The sequence below is a fragment of the Brachyhypopomus gauderio genome, unplaced genomic scaffold, assembly GCF_052324685.1.
Source record: "Brachyhypopomus gauderio isolate BG-103 unplaced genomic scaffold, BGAUD_0.2 sc135, whole genome shotgun sequence".
NCBI classification, from domain to species: domain Eukaryota; kingdom Metazoa; phylum Chordata; class Actinopteri; order Gymnotiformes; family Hypopomidae; genus Brachyhypopomus; species Brachyhypopomus gauderio.
The window spans coordinates 459,522-486,712 of record NW_027506956.1 but is presented as its reverse complement, the minus strand read 5'-3'; the positions used below and the strand labels follow the sequence as shown (position 1 = coordinate 486,712).

The following is a 27,191-nucleotide window of genomic DNA, read 5'->3' as shown; positions in this document are numbered from 1 at the left end:
CCCAGTTATTTGATTATCACGTTAGGTTTAAAATTAAGTATAAACTAGATTTCAATTAATTACAATTTTGATCCTGACATTAAACAAAACGTTTATGTTTATATATATATATATATATATATAATATATATATATATATATATATATATATATATATATATATATATAAAAACAATATTCAGTCATCCAGATTTAGCTGAAAATGTGGATCATTAACTATTTATGCCCAGACACGTATTATTTGTGATGACCCAATGGTGATGCAGGTAGTGCCACTACTCAGATTCACCATGTCTACAGCTTTTGTTAAAAGTTTGGAGTATGGTATAAAGTGGAGGAAGCGGTGGTCACGGCTTCACATTCTTCGTTATAAATCACAGCCTTCGTTTAAGCTTTTTAGCGTTTTGAATGTTGGAATGTTTGGAATATGCACACCAACAGACCTGTACGACAAGATAACGGCTCAATACTGACATGTATTTCCAATTCCTACAATCGGTTTTCACACTGCTCCATCTTATTAAAAATCACATTAAAAACAAGAAGCACACCATCAAAATAAAGGCAGATTTTAAAAGCATGAAACTAATATCAAAACAACAAATCTGAACTATAACTCTTTCATACGGTCTTGTTTAACTCAGTTTTCACATACTTATCCACAATTATCAAAATCCTTTCGATCTCTATATAACTCTGAATAAAAATGAAGCCCTGGTAGTTGAATTACACCTAGTTTGTTTTCTACAAACACCCCCAAAGCAAAACAATGGCACACACAACATAAGAGGCCAAAAACAGATGAACACCTTAAAAAATATAAAACCATTAAAAAAAAAACTATTTCATGCATTCATGCGCAACATGAGTTATGAGAAACAAATCATTTTGACAGTTTAATACTGTCATTGCTATAAATAAATAAAGCAATGAAAGAGAACTTCTGATCACAGAATGACGCATCTATCTGCTGCCTCGTCCTGCCGTCAGGCTCGGTCTGTAAAAACAACAGATGCTGGTGACTTACAGATAACACGTAAACAAATACCAGAAACAGGCTGGAGTGTGATGGATGGTGAAAACTCACTCGTGTTCATTTGTGCGCACACGTGTGCTGTTCAGCTGTTGCTGGACTCTCGCACAGGAGACGGGGGCACGTTGTCAGAGGTCTTCTCATCAAGACACTGGTCATCCAAGTCTTCTTTTAACTCCTCGCCCATTTTTGACTCTGAACGAGGAGGAGACAATGTGGACACCTTTGCAAGTGAGGTCTTCATCAGAGCCTTCTGCCTGACTGCTGAGTTACTACTGCATATTATTAACCGTACAGCTTAGGATCACATCATTATGTCACATCAGACAGATACTCTGCTGTCAGTGACTTCATTCGTTTTTCAGTATGGAAATTCTGACTACTCAATGCACTTCCTACTTCTGGCCACTCAGGGTAAGACAAACATTTGACTTCTCTCAACAAGTCATTCTCTGCAAAACCTTCACAGACCTTCACAGTCTGGGCTCTCATTCTTAAGTCATCATTAAGCCATGTCAACATACAGGCCGCACATCGCAGTGTCCAACACGCTCTCCTAACTCACCCTGCTCACACGTGTCCTCTTCCCCATTGGTCCTCTCTCTGCACTTATTTTTGCCCTGTGCCGTCTTCACCTGCTTGACCAGGGGCTCGTCGTCTGAGCTGTTATCTGTTTCATAGTGTTAATATCAGTCAGCTCTTTCACCAAGGTTTCCCCACAGCCAGCAAAACACAGAATCAAGGTCCGGTTGGCAGTTTACCAGTTAGTATTTAGGTCTAGCCTTAAACTACACTAAACACTGAATGAGACCCATCTCATGAATTAATGTCTCCTCTGTACTAGTTCTGCCTAACTTTCAACATAGATATTGTCTTAACTGAGAAATAAACTTTGCTCAAACAGATTTATCTAACCAGGAAAGCAAAAAGTAGTTATATCTACAGCATATCTATGACACCAAGAGGCATAAATGGACGATGATGGCCTGCCAGAGGGCACCTCTTACCTGCCCCGGGGCTGCCCCTTGCAGGTTTGCCCTGATGCTTCAGCCTCTTAACATTGTGACTCAGAGGCTCCTCGTCTGAGCTCTCCACAGCGCCCCCTACAGGTCATTGTACATTAACAATATGCTCCGCAAAATTTCAGACCACAGTCAACAGAATTCTGAATTTCTCAGAATTCCACAAGTGTTTTTTCCTGGCATTCGGCGATTTTTTTTAAACAATTCACAAAACGATTATCCAATTCATGGAGTTAATACCCGTTTTATAGAACTGTCAATTAAACGTGCAGATACATTTTCACCTTAATGCTCAAGGGAAGCTCTAGTGTACCAAAAACACTGTCTACTTGCTAGCAGTGCTGGACGTTTGCGGTTCTTACCTGCGCTAGCCGTGCCAGTCTGCTCTCGAATGCGCGCACGTCCCTGTGCAATCACGTCCATAACATCACTTTTAGACATCCTCTTCAGCAACACTACTGCCTTTTTTATTTCTGGCTGACTCTTCTTCCTAACCAGCAAGCTCAAGGGCTCATCATCGGAGGTGTCACTAGAGGGCGCTGTAGGGAGATCGTTTAGAAGTGGAAACGTAAAACATTTTTGAAGTGATGTTTATATTTGTCAAATATATGTCAAATATTAGGATAATGAGTGCATAGATATTTGTATTTTTTATTTGTTAAAATTGCTGTAAAATAAGCCATAACAACTTTAGCCCATGCTGCCTGACAGGTGATCCATCTCACCTTTTGCCTGTGTCTCCGCTTTCTTAGGTCTCCCTCTCCTTTTAAGCTTCTGGTTCTCAGCTGTGGAAGGTGCTGGAGCCATTCTCTTAGCCTCCGCCTTGCCTATGATGGTTTTATCAGGACAAAAACAGGATAAAACCACCACAAAACCACATGCTGGGTGTCTGTGCTACAGATGTACCAGGCAACTAAAGTGCACATCTGCAAAGACTGGGGTTTCCAAAAGTCACCTTTTCGTCCTCTTTTCTGGGTGGTCTTCACTTGAGATGACTGTCTCAGCTTGGAGGCTCTCGCTGTCATTTTACGCCTTTTGGGGGTTTTGGCATCTACAATTGAAAGAAAAAGTAAAATCCTTGTGCCTTTGCCACCTGTTCAAAGTGTCCTCAAAATATCTGGTGTAAAAGTTCTCACTTCAGCCAGATAACATGGTGCTTCAACTTTACCCAGTGCTGCTGACTCTTCTTGTTCTGTCTTCTTCTTCTTGATCAGGGTCATCAGTGGCTGGTCATCCTCCGAGCCCGAGGACTCCTTTACCACTAGCAATGTAGAGGAAACAAATCACCCCCATTCTCTGTTCAGGGCCACAGTCACCAACCTTGCAATAAATACACCCCTAACCTGTCCTAACTACCTACAACACAGCAACCTACAGACATCCCTTATCCTCAAACTCTCTGCAGACTGGAAACTGAAGCCATTTTTCTGTGGTTCACTTTTACACATGTGCACCGCATCGGCGAATACACATTCACCACCTGACAAACATTTTATTACCTAAAATACTAAATGAGCTAGAGTGAGAGTTTTTCAGAGGACTGTCCACTGTAGTGTTAAGGGGTATTGGTTAAGGGGCGCACAGGATGGATGCAATTTCTAAATATCTGCCAGATAAGTTAGCAATTAATAAGAGATGGTGTTTGTTTTAGACAGTATGTCTGTCTTAAATTACAATATCACAAAGGATTCTCCATCGCGAATTCAAAACCATTAACAGAGTTGATAGACAGATCCCACCATGAGTCTCACAAGTCTTCTGTTTTCCCTGTGCAATCCCAGGAACAAGCCCCTTAGATTTAAGCAATGTGCTTAGAGGCTCACTGTCTGAGCTGTGTCCAGGTGACTCTAAAAATCAAAGCACATGATGTAAAACCTACAATATATTTTAAAAATGCAAGGTGAGAAAGGCACCATTCCATTATTTCCCTGGTTCAACTATAAGAGCCAAGAATCACATTTGAGACACTGGTCTACTGATGTTTGGAGACAAAAGTGATACTCCAACGTCCATGTCTCGTTTTGTTCTGTCCACATTTTGCTGGGGCGTCGTTTTTTACAAAACTAAAAGTGAGCACAATGACCTTTTTTAATCAAATACACGAGGTCACCTGCAGCTGACGCACACTCTTTAGGAAGCTCCTTCACTGAAGCGTCTTCAGCAAAGTCAGAGTCTGGCGACGTAGACGAAAGCTTCTTAGTCCCGCCACCCGTGCCGTCCACAGCCGGTGCTGGCGGAGGAGACATTCGTTCAAATTACATAAAGCGATAGATACCCGACTCTTTAGAAATATGTCGTGCCCACCAATACTTTAGCAAGGGGTGCGTATGATATGAAAACGGATTTTTTTAAGGAAAACGAGGTCGTCGTCAGGTCTTGGGTCTGTAACCTGGGCTTTTCCTTACTTGTATCTTCTGAATAGTGCGTCCTCTCCGGCGTCGGTGTGCGTTTAATAAATTTACTCAAGGGTTCATCATCCGAGCCATCTCCCACGGAGTCTAGAAATTGTTAACACAACAGGTTAGCTAGACATAATGTCCAACAAATAAATAAATAAGCAATCTGCTCCGTCAAAAGACACAGCTAGGTGCAAGACCATCAAGAGCTCTGAGGCCATTACCACCTCTGGTCTGGATGCCAGTCATGGTAGCTGCTGCCCTGGGACCCAAACCCAACTGAGAGAATATGGCCAATTAGTTGATTGATGTTAGCTAGCTAGTCAAGTGTTCAGAGACCACCGTGTTATCTTGGTAAAAAAATAATAAAAAAAAAACTGGCAAGAAACAAGGATGAAATCCAGCTAGCCAGATATTTTAATATTACTCAGCTAGCATGCGCAACGATGCGCAGGCCATTCGTGGGGCATCTTTGCATGGCGCAGAAGCGCCTTGTTAAGCAATAGGAGAGGCGGCTAATTCACAGTAAAACACTTCAGAGCTAGTAACGACTGTGAGTAATGTGCTAGCCCAGTTACTCACAATTACTTTAAAAATAAAAATGAAATGATGCCGAATAGTTAGCTAGCTAGCGTCATATTTTTCAATACACTTTCCCCCCAGCTAGGCCTAATACAAGTAAGCAGCTAGCCAGCCAGTTCGTTTGTCAGTTAGCTTCGTACAGTCGATGGATTTTCCACTTAGCTAGCATCCGTATTTTTTAAAAACATCTGCAATTCATAACTAGCTTACTAGCTACACAATCACATTATCTGCCTTCCGAGTCAGAGCGGCAAGGTGATGTATATCCAAACAGTGGCGCCACACATTCAAAGGACGCGTTCGTGTGTTTGAAAAGGCGCACAATTTACGCAGTTTTATTTTTGGTTTTGGGGAGTGGAGGAAAGACAAATTGTTACAAAAAGTTAAAGATATAGTACAGGTCAGATTACAGAATGTATTATAGAATGTATATATTGACGTTTTATGAGGCTGTTTCAGTCGATCATAATAAATACAGTAAATATTTTAAATTAATATGAACTTTTCCTGCCACTCTATGTACAGAACGTTTGTGTCAGAGGCAATTATTTCATTATGCGAAAAGTATTACCTTACTTTGTAGAAATACAAATGTTGAAAACTAAGTTTCATAATGTCACATCCATCGTTTCACTGGATCCTTTAAAGCAAAAAATTGACAGGGTACACATATAAGCTTAATAAAAGCACTTCAAAAGCACTTTGAATTGCCAGTGTGCATCAAAGGTGCTATATAAATAAAATTGACTTGCCTAATATTTCTGGTTGTGTATATTTTTATGGACAAACACTACCCCGGATTACCCTGGGCCACTGAGTAATTCATCCACCACTGTGTGGTAATAAAGTGCATGGTACTGTACCGACGAACTAGATATTGAAGACTACGAAGACCAAACCTTCATGCACTGCAAGTCCAAAATAGTGTGACTACGTCCAATTTTATGTCAAGGAAACGTTAAAATACATGTTTATGCTGAAATAAATATACAAGCAGTTCTGTCTCTTGCTGTATTTGTTTGTGGTTATAATGCTCAAATATAGATGATCAAATCTATGCTTTTAGAAGGAATATTAAAATGTCATTGCTGTGCAATTTTTTCAGTGGTGCTTGTCATAATTATGTTACCATTGTTTTAAACAGGTCTAGTAATTGCATATGTCTGATGAAATGGAACATGTAGAACCAGTCTGTCATTAAGCCATCCATCCCAAATGGTTCAGTGGCAGTGAGCATGGTTTGCAAGAGTTCCGTGCTGAACTGTTTAGGGGGAAATGTGATCTGAAGAGTTCATTAGCTGTACTCAATCATCCAGCCCTAAAGTGGAAAAGGAGACTAGAGAGAGGTTTTCAAGCATGATCTTCTGAGAAGCACCATCACATTAAACAACCATGGTAAAAAATCTTCGAAACAAGCTGGATGCCACTGCATCAAACACCTTAAAGTTCAACCAAGAATGGACATCAGATCATCCTGGCCAGATTCAGAAATGATAAACACCATGGGAAATGCACACATTGTATCTCTCAGGTTCCTAACTCCACCCATCCTCTAACTCCACCCTTGTCGTATTCCAGGATGGAACTGGTAGAGGTAGCAGAAATGGTGCCGGTGTTGGTTGGGTTATTCCTGCTGACTGGAGCTTTCAGCAGCTGCACCTCATAAGCCGAGCTCTGGGGAGATCTCTCCACTCTGGGCGGCTGCTGCCTGGAAGCATCACAGCGCCGCCATTTTGCTGGCCTCTCGCACTCCACTCAGATAAGAACCCGTTACTGTTTGAGGAAAGTGCCGGTTTGTAGCCTGCAAAAAGGGGTAAAGAAGGCATAACTAGTGTTAGTTTACAGTCACCAGGTCGCCCAAGACGTGAAGAATCAGAGACACAGATGTGGATATATATTGCATCCATGCAAGAACAATGCATGTGAATTGTCATTTTCTTGTTTGACCATTATATTTAACAGAATCAAGGTTATGTTTACTTGCTAATTACATTTCTAATTGTTTTTGAATACATTTACTATTTTCACAAAAAAGGGGAACACCTGAAGCTATCCACTTCATCTTTTCTAACAAAGCAGGTTTAAGACCTGCTGGCCAGGTGTGTCTAACTCTGCTCCTCCTATCTAGCAGTTTGGTTACTCACCTGTTTGAACACGCCTGATTTAACTCATTAATCACTTGTTTTAGAGCATTTGTTAAAGCAGGCACCTCACAACACCTGGCGGGTCTTCTAGCCATTCCTGAGTGTGCTGCCAATTTCATGTTTAATGCTATTCAGAAGAGACCATCTCACCTCGCCGGCAAAGAAGACCTTCCCCTGCACATCCTCAGCGATGATGTCGTAGGCCTCCCCGCTGCCCCCTGTCTTCACAAAGCTGTATGACATCTGAGACCACATGTCCTTATTCCAATGTGTAACAAAGTACTTTATTGGATCCGGAACCTCCTGCAGCACAGAACCGAAAATGCTCATTGACTTAGGTTCTGATTCACATTACTGCTCTGTCTGAAACCAGCGCCACAGCGATCCATTCATTTTTGGGGTTTTTTCCCCCTTGCTCATATTCAGTTCTGTATGATCAAAGATTATATACCCTACAGCCAACCATGTTTGCATTCATTTTCATCATCACAGATATCTTTGTGTCCAGAATTATTCTTGCGATTTACACATTCAAGCAATTAATAAACAAACACTAATAATACATTTTGAATGATAAGCTTACCTGTTCCTTGAAGAGTTCCCTCAGCACCCTCATGCAGAGGTCCACCACTTGTCTGTCCTGCAGATCCCGGACCATCTCCAGAGCTTCTCCTGTGATCACCGACATCAACACACACTGGTCTCCCTGCAGGCATGGGTGACAGGCAGGTATTAAGGGCCCAAGCATACCAAGACCTTCACAGGATAATTCACAGGATATTCTTCAACCAATGGGCAGCCCACACTTTTTTTTGGTCATGACACCACAAAATAAATAAATATATAAACCCAACTTCTCATTTTTAGAATAAACATTTTAAAATTCCATGACCTGTGGCAACACTGGTTCATAATGTGATCAGGCAAATATAAATGAAGTTCCATTTCCTTGTTATAAAATGCTACCAATTTGGAGGTGCAAGGTTTTCTTGCAGCAGTTATCAAGATTAGTGGAAGGCCAATACTACCCGCTGAGAAGTATAATTGTTGTGTGGAATTTAGTCTCTCCATAACATTATGGAATCAGCCACAAACGGACAAAAGAAAAATATTTTGTGCAATTAATAAATGAGTCCTAGTGAGATATTGTCTAACCTGAGGAGTCATGTCATAAAACACACTGAACAATCCCCTCTTCTCTGGACTGGGCGGAACATGGCCAAAGTAATCAGCTCCTTGGATCTTACGGTCCCAGAACCTGTGGGGGAACTGCAGAGCTATCTGAAACACAAGGAAACAGCATCTCCAATCACAATCCTTGGACCCTGAATCCACACACACACACCTGGCAACATGCCTACTGGAAGTACAACAACAGAAATACTTCAGTGTTGCGGCATCAGTAGAAATCTGTAGATAAATACCGCCCAGGGTAAGTGACTTACATAATGCATATGACTTACATAAAGAAAATGTTTCTTGTTCCATGAGTTTTTGTTCTAACCCGTTTCTTTCTGTGATTAGAATCTGCTATACTGCTCTGAAATGCATTGAAAACTCATTTTTGATGTGGAGGTAGTTTTAGAGGTTCACTGAACTCCAGCCTTTAGGCCAGTTCTTAAGAAACAGCAGGCAGTGTCAGTGTCCACAAAAATAGCTTCTGTCAGTTCTTAGATTATGCTTCATTTTATAATCGTTGGTTTATTTGTAAGGTCAAACAGCAATGACCCACTGTAAAAATGCAGTGTTCTAAATACCAGAATTTAAATAATCTAAAATGTTGGCATATATAGAAAATAAGGTAAAGATGAGCACTTTAATTTTAAAAAATGCTTGGCTCGACTTGAAACTCCATGCTTAAAGTCTCATGGAAGACAAAGCTCCAGACTATTCTCCATCCTGGCTCCAAGATGGTGGAACGATCTTCCATTAGCTGCTAGGACTGCAGAGTCTATTGCTATCTTCAAGTGTAGACTGAAGACCCACCTGTTTGTTGAGTTCTTACCAGAGCACTAACTCAGCTGATACCACTTGCCGTTGTTCTTAAATTGTATGTCTGTCTATGGTTATTTGTGCTTCTTGGCAAACATCTAACTTGCAAAACACTTGGTAATGACATTGACTCCTGTAGTGTAGTAGTAGTCTGACTCAATGGTTTTTTGAATTCTGGCCTATCCGTACTATTACCTAGGATGTATTCTGTGATCAGAAGCAAAGCCCTTTGTAAGTCGCTCTGGATAAGAGCGTCTGCTAAATGCCGCAAATGTAAAATGTAAATTTAAATGTCACTTTCCAGTTTTCCAAAAGAGATATGCAACTTCCCCATCAAAATGTGTTTGGCTATTGCAACTAAATAGTCCCTGTAAGCAAAAATCCAAGAGCGTTAGTCTTCACCTTTTCTATGACACCTGCTCCAAGGCTGTGGATGGCTTTGACCTTGCGGTCAGGCAGAGGAGGACTGAAGAGCAGGGTGTTCTTCTGCAGGAGAGCTAACGGAACGGTCACCAACACCTGCAACATGAGGCTGGGTTACATCTTCCCACTTCAGATAACATGACACACAGTGCTATGGCTAGTACATTATACAAATCACAGTACCTTATGAGCAGTGTACTGCACTCCATTTGAGGTGGTAACCTTCACAATATCACCGGAGTAATCGATGGACTGTACCTATACAGAGTTACTGCATTTAGTGGTCTAACAGGTTAATTCTTTAATTCTTTTATTCTGTCATATAGCAGAAGTAAGTCTGCTAACTGAATGCAGTTCAATCGCTCAGGAAGGGGCGTGGGGTTTGGTGGTTATCAATTGAAGCATACCGGCCTGTTGAGGTGGATGTCGAGGCCTTGGGCCAGCTGGTGCAGCAAGGTGGAGTAACCCCTCCTCAACAGTGTGTGATCCCCAGTGAACTGCGCAAAAAACTCATTATGGTCCCACGATCTAGCGGACACCTGCAAAACAGACAGAAGGAGCTTCACAATTAACAATTAGTTGGTAGTATCACATCTGCAGTGTATTTTTGGACTGGAATCTGGTAGATCTATGGAATGGACATCTACAGAGAAACAAGAACACTGAGCTGCTAATTGAGCAGCTTTGTTGAGAAAACATTGAAATAATCACAGTAAAACAATAATATAGTGCGTTATGAAAACCTCCTACGCACACATATCCACACCCTCCACCACCCAACCCCACCCAACCCCACCCACCTGGTCCAGGGGGCTGGCGCAGGCGTACTCTAGGTTGCTGAGGTGGAACTGAAGCACTTTTTCTTCCAGATCACTGAACCGAATGCCCGACTCCTGCAGAAATGTCTTGCACACCTCCTGGATCTTCCCTGTTCAACCAGCGACAACCGGTGAAGAGGAGGAAAACATGAGCAATAAATAAGTAAACAAACAAATACTGGTTATGACAGAATGACATTACATGCTGGATCTTGCCAAATTATCAATCTATTTAAATTTGAAAAACATTTTATGTGCAATAAAGACAAGATATCCATTTGAACATCATCCCCATCAAAACTATATGAGTAAAAACACGAGTTCTAAAAATGTTTTTTGAATGAAGCCATATCAGCTGTGATTTGATATGATTCTAACATCTCAGGACTGTCCCATAGGAATCACCCTGACTCTGTCCCGTAGGAATCACCCTGACTCTGTCCCGTAGGAATCACCCTGACTCTGTCCCGTAGGAATCACCCTGACTCTGCCTAAAGAACCCTGAGACATGATGCACGTTTGTTTCTTTCCCATTCGTGTGCAGTCCTGTTCTCAGCCTTGTTTTATAGTTCTGAGTACCTTTAAGCTGAAGACAGGTGCTATATAAATTGAAATGCACTTCTTCATGCCCCCCCCCCCCCCCACCCCCTGCCCCAGTGGGGCTGGCATGTAGCGCTCGCCTAGGTACGTCTCTTCCCTTTGGAACTCCCAGTACCCCCCAGCGGGACGTCCTGGTGCTGCGATTTGTCCTTCCTCCACTCTGAGACAACGTCCAGTATGGCGTTGAAGTGGAAGTCCATGCGCTTGTCTATGGCTGGGTCCGTGGTCTGGCCGCCCTCCTGTATCAGCTCACACCGCTCACTTAGTTTGTGCATCTTCACACTCAGCTGAAGACAACATCAAGGAAGAGATCAGCTAGCGTCATCAGCTAGCGTCATCAGCTATTGTGACGGCGTTAGCTGCAACATCCACCATAGCCACACACACAGAGACTGTAGTTTACAGACATTACAGACTACACATTCAAATACAGACTGTTAGTGAATGAGTGGGGTTTGGTGGCATGGTGATTAAACTGCTAATGCATTATGGGTAGCTGTTCTCTCCCACCTGTTCACACATCAGGGCAATGGGATTGTTGACACAGCCGTTGACGATCTGGGCCCCTCGTCCCACGGCGACGCCCAGCGACGTGTCGTCCCAAACTCTTCCTCCTATTCGCTCCCTCGCCTCTACCACCACCACCTAACAACCAATCACAATGCACAAGAGGTGATTTCAATTTTTTTGGACTGCAGTCTCACAGAACCTCAAAGGCCAGTTTGCACAGACCCAGATGAAATCAAAGCCTAGTCTAAAAAGAGTTTCCAGCTGGCACTGCAATTTAGTCCAAGACTTTTTTTTTATTTTGGTCCCAAGAATGCAATATTGTTCCAATCTTTGAATAACAGGTCGAAAAGTTATGCTACCAGGGGAACCACAGAATAATGCTAACAAAGACAATATCTCACTCTAGTCAGTGATTCACAGTGCACATCTCACACAACCAAATGTCCATGAGGCTCACCGATAAAAAAAAAATATGAATCTATTTCAAGACTGGATCCATGTGCACCAAATGACACAAGCACATAGCGTGTGGGCGTGTCTGGTGAGACCCGTCCCACCTGCAGCCCGAAGTTCTGAAGCTGTCTGGCCGCAGCAAGGCCTGAAGCTCCTGCTCCAATCACGAGGACCTTCTTCTGCACGAGACAAGAGAAGCACCACGCTAGCAAAGGCAAAGCTTCATGAACCATCACTGTTACCGTCATCAACCCTGCTCAGTGTGCTGAGCAAAGACCAGCGCTTCTGCGAGTACGCAGGCGTTTGTGGGAGCGTGAGGTGGTGGAGGTGGAGGTGATGGTGGTGGAGGTGGTGGTGGAGGTGGTGGCTGCTCACACTCACGCTGTGGTAGGGCTCGGGTAGCAGAGGCTGTTTGACCAGCAGTGCTCCGGTGTTGACCAAACCCTTGCGGGTCATGAAGTGCAGAACCTTGTCCAGCTCCTGCACGCAACGCACGCGGACCAAGCCCCGCACCACCACGTGGGGCGCACACTTCTGTGCCGTCAGAGGCTCCTGGACAGGACACGGAAGAACATTTGATCTTTGTCATGAAGGCACCACTGCCTTTACAAACATTCAGAAAAAATGTAATAAATCTAGGAATATTTCATCATTTGCAAAGTAAACATACAACGAGCCAATGTTTGGGAGTTTAAAGTCATTTACCAATTTCATTACTTTACAACAACTGACTTTCAGTCTAAAATTAATAATACGCTACCACTACCAAGCCACCCAACTTTAGAGTAACGCCGACATTACTCTATACCAATAGGCAGATAATGAACACGTATGTTGCTTATAATCTGAATCAGCAGCTACAGAACGTGCTGGGGCAGCAGACTGGTTTAAAGAGACGGACGAGGAGTCTCAGGAGCTTGTGTCCTCTGCTCCACCGATACGAGCCCAGTCCTGTGCCAGGCTCTGGGGGGACGGGACGTCGCAGGACGGCTTCGGCAACACCTGCGTGCGTGCCGCTGTCTGGGGAGCACTGGGCAGACGCCTTCGGAAACATCGGCGTCTGCACTTTCCGTTCAGGGCTCAGGGGACGACGGTTGGAGAAAAGCACAGCCGCTTCCGTCAGAGGCCTGCGTAGGAACCCCTCCCACAGCGAGCCTGAAGAGCAGCGGTGGAAAGGGTGTCGCTCCAGTGGACGCAAACACAACGCTCTTGGCAGTGTAAGATCCAGTAAGCACACACCAACGTCACTCCAACTCTGATCGACGGTCGAAGTATCAACCTTGCAACGTTAGTGCACCACAAATAGTGCGACATGGCCAGAGCTGCAGGGAGTGTTTGCAGCTTTTGGTAGAAGCAGTGAGCAGACTGAGTGGACCTGCTGATTGCATGCATGACGTCCTGCAACTGCTGCACACCATGGAAGAAGACAACTACGCTCACATCTCAAGGCCCCTCCCCCCATGTCCCCCAGCCTCACCAGGCGTCTGGACAACCCGGTCACTGAGTGCAGGGTCGGCGGTACCTTGCAGTTCCTGTGCCAGACAGCCAGGATGAGGTTACGAAGGGCCAGGTACATGGTGGGGTCCCGGGAGAACTCGGGGAACTCATACAGTTCATCCAGCTCCATCATATCCGGCCGCACACACAGAGCCTTGCCACACTCGTTGGGCTGGTAGAAGGGTTGAAAGTATGGGTTCAGACCCGGGACTGAACATAGACACACACACACACACACACAGACAAAAAGTCATTCTGTACTAATGATAAAGTCTTTACATTGCTGATTTCATAATCTAGTGGTCCCTTGGACAAGTAATGTAATGGCATAGAGGTAACGGGAGATGATGTGAGTGACAAGGACCAGTGCACGCAGAGTGTAGGAGTACCCGCCCCCACCCGTGTCCTACCTGGCCCCACCGACCCGGCCCCTACCGGCCCCCATCCGCCCACGCCCATCCCCTAGCTGCCCCCACCCGTCCCCTACTTGCCCCCGCCCGTCTCCCAGCCGCCCCTAACGGCCCCGCCCAGCTGCTCCTGTCGTGCACTCACCCTGCGGCTTGATGGTGCGCCGCTGCTCTGGGCGCAGGTCGCTAGGGGCGGAGCCAGACGGGCTCATGCCCACACAGTCAGGGTAGTAGGCGCTGAGGAAAGGGCTGGCTGGGCTCTCCTTCAACAGCGGAGGAAGGATTAGCATAGAGTACCACCAACTGTCCAACACCCCGGCCACTCTCTGAGAGAGAGAGAGAGAGAGAGAGAGAGAGAGAGAGAGAGAGAGAGAGAGAGAGAGAGAGAGAGAGAGAGATAGAGAGACTGTCTGTCTTCACTATTCTGCTGTTGGTGTCCTTCAAAGAAACCTTTTAGCGTTGTTCTTATAGCATTTGCCTGAAGCTTTTATGCAGAGCAACTTATTTATCAGTATGACTGCTTTGTTGGGAATCAAACCCATAACCATTGTATTGCTAGCCTATGTTCTACCAACTGAGATCCAATAATTAAATAATAAATCTTCTTAATCATAAAATCTGTCCATCGCTGAAATAAAGAAGGTTTATCTAGACACTCACCATATCTTCAGGCTGAGAACACTGATCCTGTCCTTCACTCTTCAAAGAGACAAACACCACAAATCACTTACATCACACATACAGTGCCAACCGGTACGTGTAACAATGAAAATTACAACACACAAACACAGAAAAAACGATTCAGCTGACACTGTGGAAGATGGAGTGAAAGTGACTAACGGGTGAAGGTTCGGCCAAACTGTGTCTCTGTTTCTTACATTAACACTGTTGAGCTTCATACCGCAGCAGTAGGCTGCAGCCAGGGATGGGCTCAACTGGACCTCTCTGGTGAGCTGTCTCCATTTCCCACAGTCTGGTTTCGTACACTGAGCCTAAAGAAAGAGACGAATTATGTGAGGTGGAGAAATGCCAAAAGCACAAACGAAAAGACAAGCAAGACGGGGAGAGAAAGAGGTCAATCAAAGCTTTCAAAATAATTTCTAGGACCCTTAGTGAAGGTTTAATCTTTCTGCCAGCTTTTAACTAAGGATACATTTTTATGATCTCTTTTAGGTTAAGTAGGTTCACAGTGGAATGTTTCAGTGTGAGCAGAGCACTTTGGATCACCACGACAATCAGGTGAGGGGCTGAACTGAATGTGAGGACAGAGGTCAGGAGGTCAGGAAACTCACCCAATAAGGAAGCAGCTGGTCGGCCATGAAGGCCTTCAGACTGGGTTCACTCTTCCCATTTGCTGTCCACAGCCTCTTCCATGAGGAATACTTCTCATAACCATCCTTATGGCTTACATATCACACACACAAGATTATTTTTTGTATCTCTTAATTTCTGCACCTTATAGACTGCGTTGGTGGGGATGGGGTGTTTGTGCTTGGAGGAGGGCAGAGAGGAACCAGCCCCGTTCACAGTATTGGCTGAGGGTATCCACAATTTCCCAAACTCACCTTCTGTAATAATGGTCGAAGCATTCGTTACAAAAGTGTTCTCCACAGGATAAGTGGTACCATCGGGATGTATAACCATTTTTAGCACACCTTTGGAGAATGAGAATAGGCGAGGTCACCCAGAGGCATCAGCCCAACGTCAAACTAAAGCCGTGAGCTGACGGGCCCACCTTTCTGACGCACTGGCGAAACACACGGGGTATGTGGCCAGACAGCCAGCCTTCTCACACTTTCTGAACTTCTTCTCCGTCTGTTCCTCCTCTTCTTCTGTGTCCGTGGTTTTTCTTTTGATCTAGAATTTCGCAGGAGAGAAACAAGCTCTCTCGTCAAACTGAAGTGCGAACGCGTCAATAAATCATACAATAAAAGCTCAAAACTTTATTTGTATACGTACATTCACCTGCGATGTGGGGGTGCTACTACTTCTCTTGCCCCTGACATTAGCCCCCTGTCTTGATGAACGCACTGAATTATTGTCCCCAGCCGGAGCGTCCGCGACCGCCGATGAAGTGCGCTTCTTCCCCCGCGACCGACCGCAAGACGCCGTGCCCCCATAATCTGTCAACAGAGCAGATTATAGAGACATGTCACCTCTCAATCTGGGTCCAGATTACAGAGACATGTCACCTCTCAATCTAGGTCCAGATTATAGAGACATGTCACTTCTCAATTTGGGTCCAGATTATAGAGACATGTCACTTCTCAATTTGGGTCCAGATTATAGAGACATGTCACTTCTCAATCTGGGTCCAGATTATAGAGACATGTCACTTCTCAATCTGGGTCCAGGTTCGTTCACAGGCGTACGGACGATAAGACAACAGCTGTAGCTAGCTGCGAACAAAACCAGCCCACCGACCTGTGTCCGACAGCATAGTAGGAGCAGGTGCTTTTTTTAAAATGAATCTACAAGCTCCTGAAAATAGACGCAAGAATAATACGCCAGATGTTAATTTCCACAATGCAATCCCTGATTTTTGAACGTGAAGAAAATCAGACCAGTCGAAGCATTTAATGGAACTTCCTGTTTCGCAAGCTGTAAAAAAGTCGTCAAAATAAAAGTCCACTTTGAGTTTTCGTGTAGTATACTGGTTTGGTCTAGGTATTTTGAATTCCATGTAACTTCGCACAAAGTACTAAATAAAACGGATTGCTCTTTTCAGTGAGTTTTCAGTTTACAGAGACCTTCTTTTTGATCAACAAAAACCAACAAATATATTCCTCAATATTACCTCACCCCTAAGGTTAGGTAAATTCTCGTGAAGTGTCTAAGGCAGGGTCCTCAGACTATTATACTTCACACTATGTAGTGTTGTATTAACGCTATTAAGTATGACCAGTTAAAATAATGAAACATTCATTCATATTAAGTACAAGTGAACAACATTCATAAAATGTTATGAAACCAATCTGCTGTTGCATTACTTCACGTGGGAAAGTTTGGACTGGTCGACACTCCGTCGGTCTTACCTGTTACTATAGTGATTGTTGCGCGTTCCTTGCAGGGCGGGTTTCCAAGTACAGTTGTCCTCATAAACACATCACGTTAACATAAACAGCTGGACATGGATGCGAACACGGATATTTTTCTAAACATTTAAATAGAGAGGCAACATCTTTGTATCCCCCCCCCCCGTTTTTATTTGTATTTTTATTCGAGTGTTTCATTAATGTCATTTCCCAAAGCAGACGAAGTTGTCTTTCCAGTATGTTTTCTACTGAGGCACGGAAGACAGCTCATGTGCTAAATCGAACCAAACTGCAGAAAAAGGTTACAAAGGTTCCTGCAATTAAAGACGAGGTGGGTATGCTTTAGTCTATAGTAGATATATATTTTCAAAGGAAAGCCATCGATGACTTACGTCTGTATTTTACAGGCTGTCAGGTATCCCGACCTTTCCCGTGTGATCCACCTCCTTGAAGATCCACTTTCGGTATGTACTGTGGCGAATTAATCTGTAACTGTGTGGCATCCTTTAATTGTCGCATCTTAAATGATCACCTAAAATGTTTTATTTATTTATTATTTTGTACCTATTTGTCTGTTTGTTGAAATGTTTGACAGAGAAGCATTAATATTGCTATTTCGTATATGATAATTTTTTTCAGTGTTCCCTGAAAGAGAAACATATTTTGGCATTAAAAAAAGTTGTGAAGAGATGTCAGAAAGGATATGTATCCTCACCGAATAATGATATTCAGCTCAAATACTGCTCAAGTACTTCCAAGTGGAGATAACAATTTTGATAAACATGTTTGCTTCTTTCACCAATCTTTGGAAGTTATGATGTCAGCTGTGATTTTGGCACGTGCACTGTGCCCAAAGGAGAGGCGAAACTGCTTTGCTGATTCTCCTGAGACCAATTACAGCAAATTTGCCTTGCTTTGTCACCACATTTTCATTCTGTCTAGTAAGATAGAAAAACCAACACTGCCTTAGTGAAAAGCAGCCTCTGACTGACAGAGGCAATTGTTTATTATCATTCACATCTCGTTTTTAATTTCTAAACTGACAGTAGTCATGAACATGACAGTGAAGGTGACTTATAAAATTATTTCCTTAATGTGAGCTGCCCAAGTTTCTGAGAGAGCTTGCAGATGTCTTTAAGATTCTAAACATCTGTGCAGTAAAAGCTGAAGACCATCCTGAGTATGCTTCAGTGTTGTGTGATCTGTTACACATATGCAGGTAAGTCTTTCCTTGCAAAATCAGTGTAAATCTTGGTGTTTACCAGTGATAGCTTGTGTAGCTCACTTGGTAGAACAGAAGACAATGGTAATAACACAGTATTTGTGGTATTGATTCCCAGGGTATACTGACACATATGTAAGTTGCTGTAGATAGACTCTGCCAGTAGTAGAGTAGTAAATACTCATAATAAATGATGTAATGATGATGCACATAATGATGTAATGATGATGTACATAGTGATGTAATCTTCTCTTCAAGGCTTCCTTTCCTAAAGGAGAAGGACTCTGATGAGACAAGTTACAGCAGCATTGTGGCAGACTCTTTGTCTCATATGGGTAAGTGGTGGTGGTGGTAGTGGTGTGTGTGTGTGTGTGTGTGTGTGTGTGTGTGTGTGTGTGTGTGTGTGTCTTATGTACATCCTGCTTGGGTAAAGATATTATTATGACATTTTGTGAGGGGATGCTGAAGAAATTATTATTGTTTGTTTGCTTGTGTATTTATTGGGTGAGAATCTTGTGTATATGGTGTACGGGTATCTGATTCTCCTGGAATATCTTGTTCACATTATGGCAGGTTATTTGATGCGGGTGCCAATCGCAAAGGTCAGAGAGCAAATCTGTGCTTCCATCATATCATTCTACAGCCTTGACAAACCAACACACTATGAATCTGGTGAGTGCTCACACCCAATTTAAGTTTTGCTTTATAATTTATAATGCATTGGTACATGAATTTCTGAATTGCGACACAAAAGTAAACTCAACTTATTTTCTCTTTCCTACAGTTGTATTTCTCATTCTGTAGCATGACTTGGCAAATGTAGGCATTCCTTTTACTGTGTGCTAGGTGTGTGTCCCACAAGCCTGGAGACCAGGCAGGAGCAGATGGAGCACAGCGGTGTGGCTGAGACTCTGGTCATGTCGTTGGCTCTCCTGGAGAACCAGCTGCCAGCCAAACTGCAGTTGCTCCACACCTTGCAGGTCCTCTCCAGCTCTTCTGGTGAGCTCTGCCTTCAGACATGTGATGCAATTGTATTGCATTTTCTTCTGAAAGTTTGCAGATTGTTTTTCCTAATTGTCAGAACTGAGATGAAGCTGCTCTGTCCTACCATTATCATGCCTTTGGCCTATCCAGCGGTGAACTGTGGCATGATGCTGAAAGCAGAAGGAGCCCAGAAGGTCTGCATCCACATGAACGAGCCGGATCCGTCCGGACAAGTGCTGTTCCGCTCCTCTGAGATCCTGTGGAACCTTCTGGAGAACGGCTCCTGGGATGAGGCCACCGGCCAGCTCAGCAGCACGGACTGCATCATGTGAGTTTATGTCCTCATATGTCCTAAGTTTTTGTATAAAATTACAGTGTAATACCTTTGCATGTGTTACTCTATGTGTCTGCTTTATAAAATTGTACAGAAGAATAACCACTTCAACTGTTGAATCTGTGAATTTATAAATAGTCGTTGGACTTGGAATTGCTTCTTGACTGAGTGTGTGTTTTGAGCACAGGGTCCTGAAAGAGGCTTTTTTGCATCAGCTCCTCCGAGGGTACCGACATTATGACCAGCAGCTCCGTAATGACCTCCTGGTGATAGCAACCCTGATTGCAGAAAACCCCAAAGCCTCACTAATCGTAAGTGCAGAGGACTGAATTCCTTTTTTCCTCATTCATTCACACACGATCCTTGAACCCACGTATTTTTCGTTATTACAAAACCAACCTTAACACTCTTTCCAACAGGAGAGTGGGTTTGCCAAGCAGCTTGTCCTGTTGGCCACTATTCCAGAATGTAAGTTGTCATATGTGTACTGTTTGTATTAGACTCTCTGCTCTATAAGTGGTGAGGTTTGTACTCTGTGCTATACAGTGAGGAGCCATAACCCTCTCATCCGAGACCTCAAATTCACCTTCACTGATGAGGACTTTGAGATGAAGAAACTGCTCTTGAACATGGTGGCTGTCCTCTCCAGAGACCTGGCAGCTGTTCAGGTGAGACTCGTGCTGTCCTTAACATTGCAAGTCAGATATATATATAGTTTTTGTTTATCCACATTTGTCTGTGTGCCATGCTTGTATGCCTGTGCATGGGTGTGCTTCTTCTCTTCATGTATATGCGTGTGTGTGTGTGTGTGTAGCTGTTCAAAGAAAACCATGTCATGCTGGCACTGGTGCTGCTAGTGCGACCCAGTTCACCCGACAGCCGGCCTGAGCGGAAGGGCAAGCGCATTTGGACTCCCGCCCAGCAGGAGGCGCTGCAGCTGCAGGCTCTGGCCACCTTGGCCACGGTGGCGCCGCTCATGCTGGACGAGTACATGTCATGCCAGGCCAACACCTGCCTGCTCATGCTCCTGGAGTGGTGTGTTCAACAAGGTAACCAAGGCCACGCCCCCTGTGGCCACGCCCCCCGTGCTGAGAAACCTCTAGTCAACCTCTAATCAGAGATTACTGAGTGTTGTATCTGTATGCCACAGTCCAACAGTACTGTTGTCATGAAACAGTGCAGCATTAAGGGTTCCTCTCTCCAGTACTGAGGGGCTCAGGACAACTACTGAAAAACAACCCTGCTCTGGAGGGACGAGATTTCAAAACTAACGTTTTGCCCCGGCAGCATCTTACAGTATCACCCTAGAACGCAGTGAGCTCGTTAGAATGACCTGCCCTTTCACAAATGTTAGTAAAGGCAGACTGCACAGCTAGGTGCTTGATTTTATACTCCCATGGCAACAGAACTGAATGAGACAGCTGAATTCAATCATTAAAAGGTGCGTCCCAGTGTCTTTGTCCATATAGTGTGTGTGTATGTTTATCATCACTATTTCCCCTCCCGTGCCTGGGACAGACTCGTATTTCGGTCAGGGTCATTGTTTCCATGGTACTGGAGGTCGTGGTGGCAAGAAGGCTCATCTGAGGTACTGCATCCGCCTCCTTCGGTCCATGACCTCAATTACCAACAGCCTTATCAACCAGGACCTCTGTGACCAGGGAGCCATCGGGCAGCTTCTTGGTGAGTATTATGGGATGTGGTCTATGCCTCATAGGTAATGTATTTTGAGATCTAATGTTTTACAGTGCATGTGAATGATACTGCTGTGGATGTAAGTGTAGATTAGCAGACGTGCTACTCGGACCTTCAGGCTGGGACTGCTGTTAATTCAAGGCTTTCTGTGAGTTTTAGGAGTTCTTCACCAATTCCAGAAGCAAGATGTCGAGGAGGACAAAGTGTCCGTGGAGATCCAGACAGATACACTGCTCACACTGTCTGACCTCTGTGACAGGGACGCACACAGGATGGTGAGATGCTCCGGGTGGATAGGGGGAATCTGCACATATCCCAGAGATGTGTACGTTATAAGAATGGGCAAATTAGCAATAATGAGCAAATCCAAGTGAACTTTGGAGAGGACCTTTACTTTCTGAACTTGATCTCTCCAGCATTCATCATTCAGCAGTGAGAAGAAACACAAACCAGTGAAAAATAAGACCAAACAGAGATACAGGTGTGTACATGGGCTCTTATGTGTGTGTCTCTGCTCTGGTCACAGGAACTGTTCGGTGTCGAGGGCGTAGAGCTGGTGGTTCGGTACCTGAAAATGGATCCAACTCGGCTGTACAGCGGTCTGGGCCACAACATCCTCTTCATCTCTGCCGTGGACTGTGTGTGGTGAGCATTCTTTATATATATTGGTTATCTCTGTATCACTGACACCTGTGGCTCAGGAGACTGGGTTAGGTACGGGTCACAGGTCGCACCACATGGTTGAAACCATTCAGGAAAACGTTGATGATGAAGGACCACTGCTATAATCAGACAATCCACTATGTATATAACATTTTGTAAAATATTATGATGTAACATCATTGTTTCCATGGTGCATAAGGGTGGGGTGGGAAGATGGATCAGACGAGATGCGTCCACATGCTTGGGTGCACTGCCTCCCCTTAGCAACAAGAAATATTATGGGATATACTCCTGTTATATACTACTGTATGCATTTGGTGACGAGCATCCATTTTAATGAAGCCATTATTACTCATTTACATTCATATTTATAATATGCTGTAATGCCTATAATAGTTTTGATTGTGTTCATTTGAAAATACGCAGGTCTTGCATTGCTGGCTGTTACACAACAGAGGGATTTTTCCTGGAGAAGGAAGGAGCGTTCCTCCTACTGGACCTCCTCCATGTAGGTCACACCTGTTCCCTTAGCAGTTACTCAAAGCAGCCCAGTGCAATCTTTAATTTTCCCAGCAGGTGGTGCTATAGCTCTGAAGAAATCCGTCCGGTATATTTGCGTATTTTAATTCCTCTGAAGGACAAGCGGTCATTTTCTGGTCACTACACATGCAGGTGTTTGGGATATTCTTTATCCAGCTCTGCAGGAGTAGTGTGATTGGGCTGGTGATGGACTGGCCCTTTCAAACCCCCCGTCAGCAATGTAATAATACAATTAATCAGCAATGGTGACCGATGTCTATAGCAACCAGACCGCACCAGGTGCTGTTATATTGATCACCGCACGGGCTGTGAGAACAGTAGGTTCTATGACCTGCCACAAACGAGGCCGTGACAGCTGGCGGAAGCAGCTGTAACCGACGGTACTGACGCCTGGGCGGGCGGGGAGACGCTCACTCACACAGGCCCGGTTCCGTTTGGTCCCCAGACGATCCCCAGGAGCATGCAGAGCGTGGTGCTGGCCACCTTGCTGGAGCTGTGCGACAACCCCAAGACGCTGGCACACGTCGGGGCCTGGAGAGGCGCGGCTGAGCTCTCCGCCCCCGCCCTGCTGCTCCGGCTCTGGAGACTGGAGGAGGCTGAGATCGGCGTCAGGAGAGACGAGCACGGCAGAATCGCCGGTACCCGCCTCACACACTTAAGGAACGACTTTTATTCATCTCGTTCTCATTCTCATGTCTTGATGTAATTTTTGCTAAAATGTATTAAATAGGGAGTATGGGTGCATACTTTATAAAATATATACTCAGGTTTGTCTGATAGTGAAGCTGAGCTTTTTATTTCTGACATAGACCATGATTTATTTTTACACAAGAATCATAGTCACCATTATACACAGCATGTGTGTATAAAAGACCTCAAACACACAACCCGTTAGTTATGGAGTTGGAGAATCAGCACTATCAAAGTGTATACAAATGCTAACCTCCTACTATTATAGATGCAGACTAACTCATTTTTAATGGAGTTAATGAACCTTTCCTTATTAGTCAATGTCCTTTGTATAATACACACACACACACACACACACACACACACACACACACACACACACACACACACACACACACACACTCCTTCATCCAGTGTGGTGAAATTCTGCCCACTCCCCACCTGGTCCCATGCCATAACTGCTCCATGTACCTACATATGGGGATGCCCAGCTCAACACAGGTTTTTATTGGTTTAATTGGTAGACGTGAAGAAGCCCCTTCTGTCTCGGTATCAGGAGGTGGAGTCACAGGAGTCGGTGCCTGCAAACAGACCTAGCGCTGCTGTCTTGGACGTAGCGGAAAACCTGCGGGCAAAAATCTACGCCCTGTTCTGCAGGCTCGGTGGGTGTTAGAGACAGTGAGAGTGAAACAGAGCAAACAGAGTAGATATCCGTTTCTTTTTCTAAGGAGAAATGAACGCACCCACAGGTTTTACAGACTTGCCAGGCTTGACGACTGAAGACTTGGTCACCCTGAGTGTTGTGCACAGGTACCTGGACTTCAAGGTAAGTTTTTTGTCGCAGCTGTACAGTGACACATTACAGAGTCCTGGATGCTCTAGTGTCATCTGGTCAGTGTCTGCTCATCTAACAACAACTGTAAATTAAAATTAAGGTCAGATTAAGTGTATCTGAACAATGAATATAGAGAGTGACATTCCTCATGCATGTGTGTGTGCACGCATTTGTGTGTGTGTGTGTGTGTGTGTGTGTGTGTGTGTGTGTGTGTGTGTGTGTGTGTGTGTGTGTGTGTGTGTGTGTGTGTGTGTGTGCAGATAGGAGAAGTATGGAGTGAAGTTTCAGCGGAGCTGGAGTTGGAGGGTGTGAGGCCCATCACTCCAGACGCGGAGGCTCTTGGCACCATCGCCAAGACCAGTGAAGACACCGCCAGACATGTCCTCGCACAGCAGCAAAGCATTCTGGACCAGAAGGAGCAGGAGGACCTCCAGGAAGAGAAGCTAGCATACAGAGAGGTGAACATCTGGTGCTTTTACTCACAGTATTTATCATGGGTCCACTACACTGGACAAACCCAGACTGAATTTGGCTGTAGTGATTCATAAGAACATGGTGGCTGTATCTTAGACAGCTTCTGTCTGCTTAACTTCTTCAGGCATCAACTATTCCCTTAGCCACTAATTGTTTGTGACTGCAGTTTTAATGTACTATTTTGTTGACTTTCATCACACAGATGAGCTCAAACCGCAAACAGCAAGAGCTAACAGCAAAGTCACGGAAGCATCATATAGCAAAGACATCAGACTACAAAACCTTAAAGGTATGCATCTGTACTTGTCACCTTAAGTATTGTTGTAATGGTCTGTCAAAGTCAGCGGCCCCCAACCTTTTTTGCGCCACGGACCGGTTACATGTCAGACAATATTTAACAATAAAATCTGTGGTTTGTGACCACTGGTCTAAAGGAATATTCGTCAGTGCAGCTGGTTCATTTTGATCTTTCTGTCTGGTTTCCCTCAGGAGTCAAAGCGACTGCAGGAGATGTCTATCGAGTCATCGCGGCCGACGGACAAACCAGACGGGTTCACTTTCCACTCTACTCAGATCCCCGGCCTGCAGACCACTGTAAGAGCTGTGTGTGTGTGTGTGTGTGTGTGTGTGTGTGTGTGTGTGTGTGTTTATCTGCTGAATGCCAGAAATGTAAATTTAATTAGCTCTTAACCCTTGTCTTAATCAGAGCAAGTTTCTATAGGCTCTGCTGCAGTGTGTGTGTGTGTGTGTGTGTGTGTGTGTGTGTGTGTGTGTGTGTGTGTGTGTGTGTGTGTGTGTGTGTGTGTGTGTGTGTGTGTGAGTGTGTGTGTGTGTGTAAGTGAGCAGCTTGTGCTCAGTCAGATCTGCATAATTGTGGTGATATTATAAGAATTAATTATCACACAAACATAGATAGTGTGTCTATACTAAAAATACACCCAGCTTGTAGTTTGGGTGAGATTAATGAAGAGCAATGGGTCTCATGCAAAAAAATCTGTATGTTTATATAAGTGACATTCATAATACGTTGGTCAAACAAAAGCATTCATGCATGGCAACAATGGATTAGTTATTTATCCTTTGACTGAAAGTCTGTACTGTCACAGGAATAAACAAGTTATGGTTTGATATTAAACCAGACTGAAAAACCCCCACCAAATCAAGGTGATATGTGACTAAAGTGGGAGGAGGGACTCAGACTGGAGAGAGACTATGAGTCATGATGGGGGTGGGGCACTCATAGGTACTGCTAAGATGGTTATGATCAACTCCATGAAATGTTACACAATGTAAATGAGTTTTAAATAAAAGTAAATTTTTTACTATTTTTACATTCAGTGAAGAATATCATAGGTCATCAGATTTAAAAAGTTTCAATTAAATATCTAAAAAAATTTAATATTATACAGGGTAATCACATGTTTAATTACACCATTATTATGCATGTTTATTTTTATATTCAAACTCAATTTTTTTCAAGTTAATGAAACAGATAAAATAAAAATATTTCATTAATCCATACAATTTTACACTTTTACAGTTTTACACTTTTTCTTTGGGGAACAGCTGTACATGGTTTGTACAACAGGTGTGGACCAAATGTTTTTCATCCCTGAAAGAAAACTCTAAATACAAGAAATTGTTTAATCATGTGAGCTGTTCAAGAATGAATCATTATGCATGAGATTTTTTTGTGAGACCCAGTGTCTTAGGGTCATACACCACATACTGTATCTTCACTAAGGGGTGATTTATTATGAAACATCTGTTGTGCAATGTCTGCATGTGTGTGCAACAGAATTTCTGTGGCCGTGTGTTGACCGTTGAGAGCACCCCTGCTCAGCTGACGGGGGGACCCCTAGCAAGCACAGATCTAGCCCTGGAGAGAGTCCCTGTCAAGGGAGGAGCGCTGAGAAAGGTCACACATTCAAATCAAGACATGGATCTCCCTACCATCGTCACTGTGAAATAAACATCTTCCTGAGGCCCGTCACCCTGTCAGGATTACAGCCCCGGGGCCTTCAGGGCCTGGAGCTGCACTGCTTCTGGACAGCTTCTGTTTTCACAGACGTATAAAATATTTTGAAAAAAACCTACAGAAGTAATGTAGAGTCCTGCAGTTAAATGAGAACCACACAGATCTTCAAAGACGTGCTACAGTGTTGTCATTTTGGGCTCAGTGTTGGGCCTGAAACTTATTTGTTGGTCTGTGCTGTTGCTGTATGTAATGTATTCATTTTGTTTCATTTTGCTACAGCTGCACATTATGGATTAAATATATAGCTGTTATATTGCAACATATCATGGCTGCAGTGTGTCTTACAGTATGTTAAAATGTATTGCTGAATCCTTCATGTGGGATGGTTAAAGATTGAACTATTATTTGTACCAAAATGTCTTAAGGTAAATCATGCAAACACATTTGTTTATTGACTCCCTCATCATGATTACCTGAAGTTAGTTAGGATAGCTATGTCACCTAGTATAATGTTTTTTTTTTGTCAGTGGAATCATTTTTATATTGTGAACATATTGTGCAGCTATAATTTGAACCCCTCCTCACAACCCCTCTTTCATGTTATTAGAGGACTGTTGAGTGTGATTGCTAGAATGTCTTATCATGCAGTCAGAAGGGATTTGCTGAAACCTTCTTTTGTTTTTTTCTTTAGGAGAAACCAGTCTGTGTTTAATGACCTGTCACATTTGCAATCTGTTCTGAAAAGGGCATAAATAACAATACCACTGACAACACCTTTTAGTATTAAATAAATACTTATTATTTATAATATAATAATTTTAGGAATATAATATATACCCTAGTAGTAGTAAGAAATAATTTCAG

The 27,191-nt window shown here is 43.7% G+C and overlaps 3 protein-coding genes across 6 annotated transcripts; 1 reads left to right on the top strand and 2 right to left on the bottom strand.

The window, feature by feature from the left end:
- Positions 1–456: 456 nt before the first annotated feature.
- On the bottom strand, positions 457–4,845 carry LOC143499442 (uncharacterized). 4 transcript variants are annotated; one of them, XM_076994094.1, is made up of 12 exons: positions 4,676–4,845; positions 4,461–4,553; positions 4,166–4,285; positions 3,795–3,902; positions 3,224–3,316; positions 3,011–3,106; positions 2,781–2,882; positions 2,418–2,594; positions 2,041–2,136; positions 1,599–1,703; positions 1,088–1,228; positions 457–997 (listed from the first exon to the last, which is right to left on the bottom strand). In XM_076994094.1, exons 1-11 carry the CDS (start codon positions 4,698–4,700, stop codon positions 1,119–1,121), a joined length of 1,125 nt encoding a protein of 374 aa, XP_076850209.1. In that variant the 5' UTR covers positions 4,701–4,845; the 3' UTR covers positions 457–997; positions 1,088–1,118. The 4 variants fall into 4 exon arrangements, with proteins under 4 accessions (XP_076850209.1, XP_076850211.1, XP_076850210.1 ...); XM_076994096.1 differs by having other exon boundaries at positions 3,879–3,902; XM_076994095.1 differs by having other exon boundaries at positions 4,679–4,845.
- Positions 4,846–5,409: 564 nt separating this feature from the next.
- On the bottom strand, positions 5,410–16,470 carry kdm1b (lysine demethylase 1B). Its single transcript, XM_076994093.1, has 21 exons — positions 16,302–16,470; positions 15,837–16,000; positions 15,613–15,734; positions 15,443–15,532; positions 15,170–15,281; positions 14,756–14,869; positions 14,538–14,576; positions 14,023–14,203; positions 13,496–13,680; positions 12,355–12,525; positions 12,078–12,152; positions 11,521–11,655; positions 11,126–11,297; positions 10,393–10,520; positions 10,000–10,131; positions 9,776–9,850; positions 9,572–9,688; positions 8,333–8,458; positions 7,761–7,883; positions 7,328–7,480; positions 5,410–6,834 (listed from the first exon to the last, which is right to left on the bottom strand). Exons 1-21 carry the CDS (start codon positions 16,315–16,317, stop codon positions 6,751–6,753), a joined length of 2,514 nt encoding a protein of 837 aa, XP_076850208.1. The 5' UTR covers positions 16,318–16,470; the 3' UTR covers positions 5,410–6,750.
- Positions 16,471–16,929: 459 nt separating this feature from the next.
- Positions 16,930–27,012, top strand: cfap69 (cilia and flagella associated protein 69). The gene is made up of 23 exons (XM_076994110.1): positions 16,930–17,243; positions 17,320–17,376; positions 17,552–17,617; positions 18,022–18,131; positions 18,393–18,469; positions 18,708–18,806; positions 18,981–19,133; positions 19,269–19,446; positions 19,640–19,763; positions 19,872–19,920; positions 19,999–20,120; positions 20,267–20,501; positions 20,971–21,135; positions 21,307–21,422; positions 21,674–21,792; positions 22,237–22,318; positions 22,796–22,988; positions 23,565–23,702; positions 23,790–23,866; positions 24,136–24,333; positions 24,552–24,638; positions 24,839–24,943; positions 26,148–27,012. Exons 1-23 carry the CDS (start codon positions 17,151–17,153, stop codon positions 26,319–26,321), a joined length of 2,817 nt encoding a protein of 938 aa, XP_076850225.1. The 5' UTR covers positions 16,930–17,150; the 3' UTR covers positions 26,322–27,012.
- The last annotated feature ends 179 nt before the right edge of the window (positions 27,013–27,191 follow it).

Excerpts from the sequence above, each read along its gene's own strand:
- LOC143499442 (XM_076994094.1), bottom strand. The coding sequence starts at position 4,700 with ATGACTGGCATCCAGACCAGAGGTG. Across the intron at positions 3,903-4,165 it reads AGAGTGTGCGTCAGCTGCAG|AGTCACCTGGACACAGCTCA; the intron begins GTGACCTCGTGT and ends TTTGATTTTTAG. Across the intron at positions 3,107-3,223 it reads AGAAGAGTCAGCAGCACTGG|ATGCCAAAACCCCCAAAAGG; the intron begins GTAAAGTTGAAG and ends TTTCAATTGTAG.
- cfap69 (XM_076994110.1), top strand. The coding sequence starts at position 17,151 with ATGTTTTCTACTGAGGCACGGAAGACAGCTCATGTGCTAAATCGAACC. Across the intron at positions 19,764-19,871 it reads ACCCCAAAGCCTCACTAATC|GAGAGTGGGTTTGCCAAGCA; the intron begins GTAAGTGCAGAG and ends TCTTTCCAACAG. Across the intron at positions 20,502-20,970 it reads GGAGTGGTGTGTTCAACAAG|ACTCGTATTTCGGTCAGGGT; the intron begins GTAACCAAGGCC and ends TGCCTGGGACAG.
- kdm1b (XM_076994093.1), bottom strand. Across the intron at positions 15,533-15,612 it reads TTCGCCAGTGCGTCAGAAAG|GTGTGCTAAAAATGGTTATA; the intron begins GTGGGCCCGTCA and ends CATTCTCCAAAG. Across the intron at positions 12,153-12,354 it reads TACCCGAGCCCTACCACAGC|AAGAAGGTCCTCGTGATTGG; the intron begins GTGAGTGTGAGC and ends TGTCTCGTGCAG.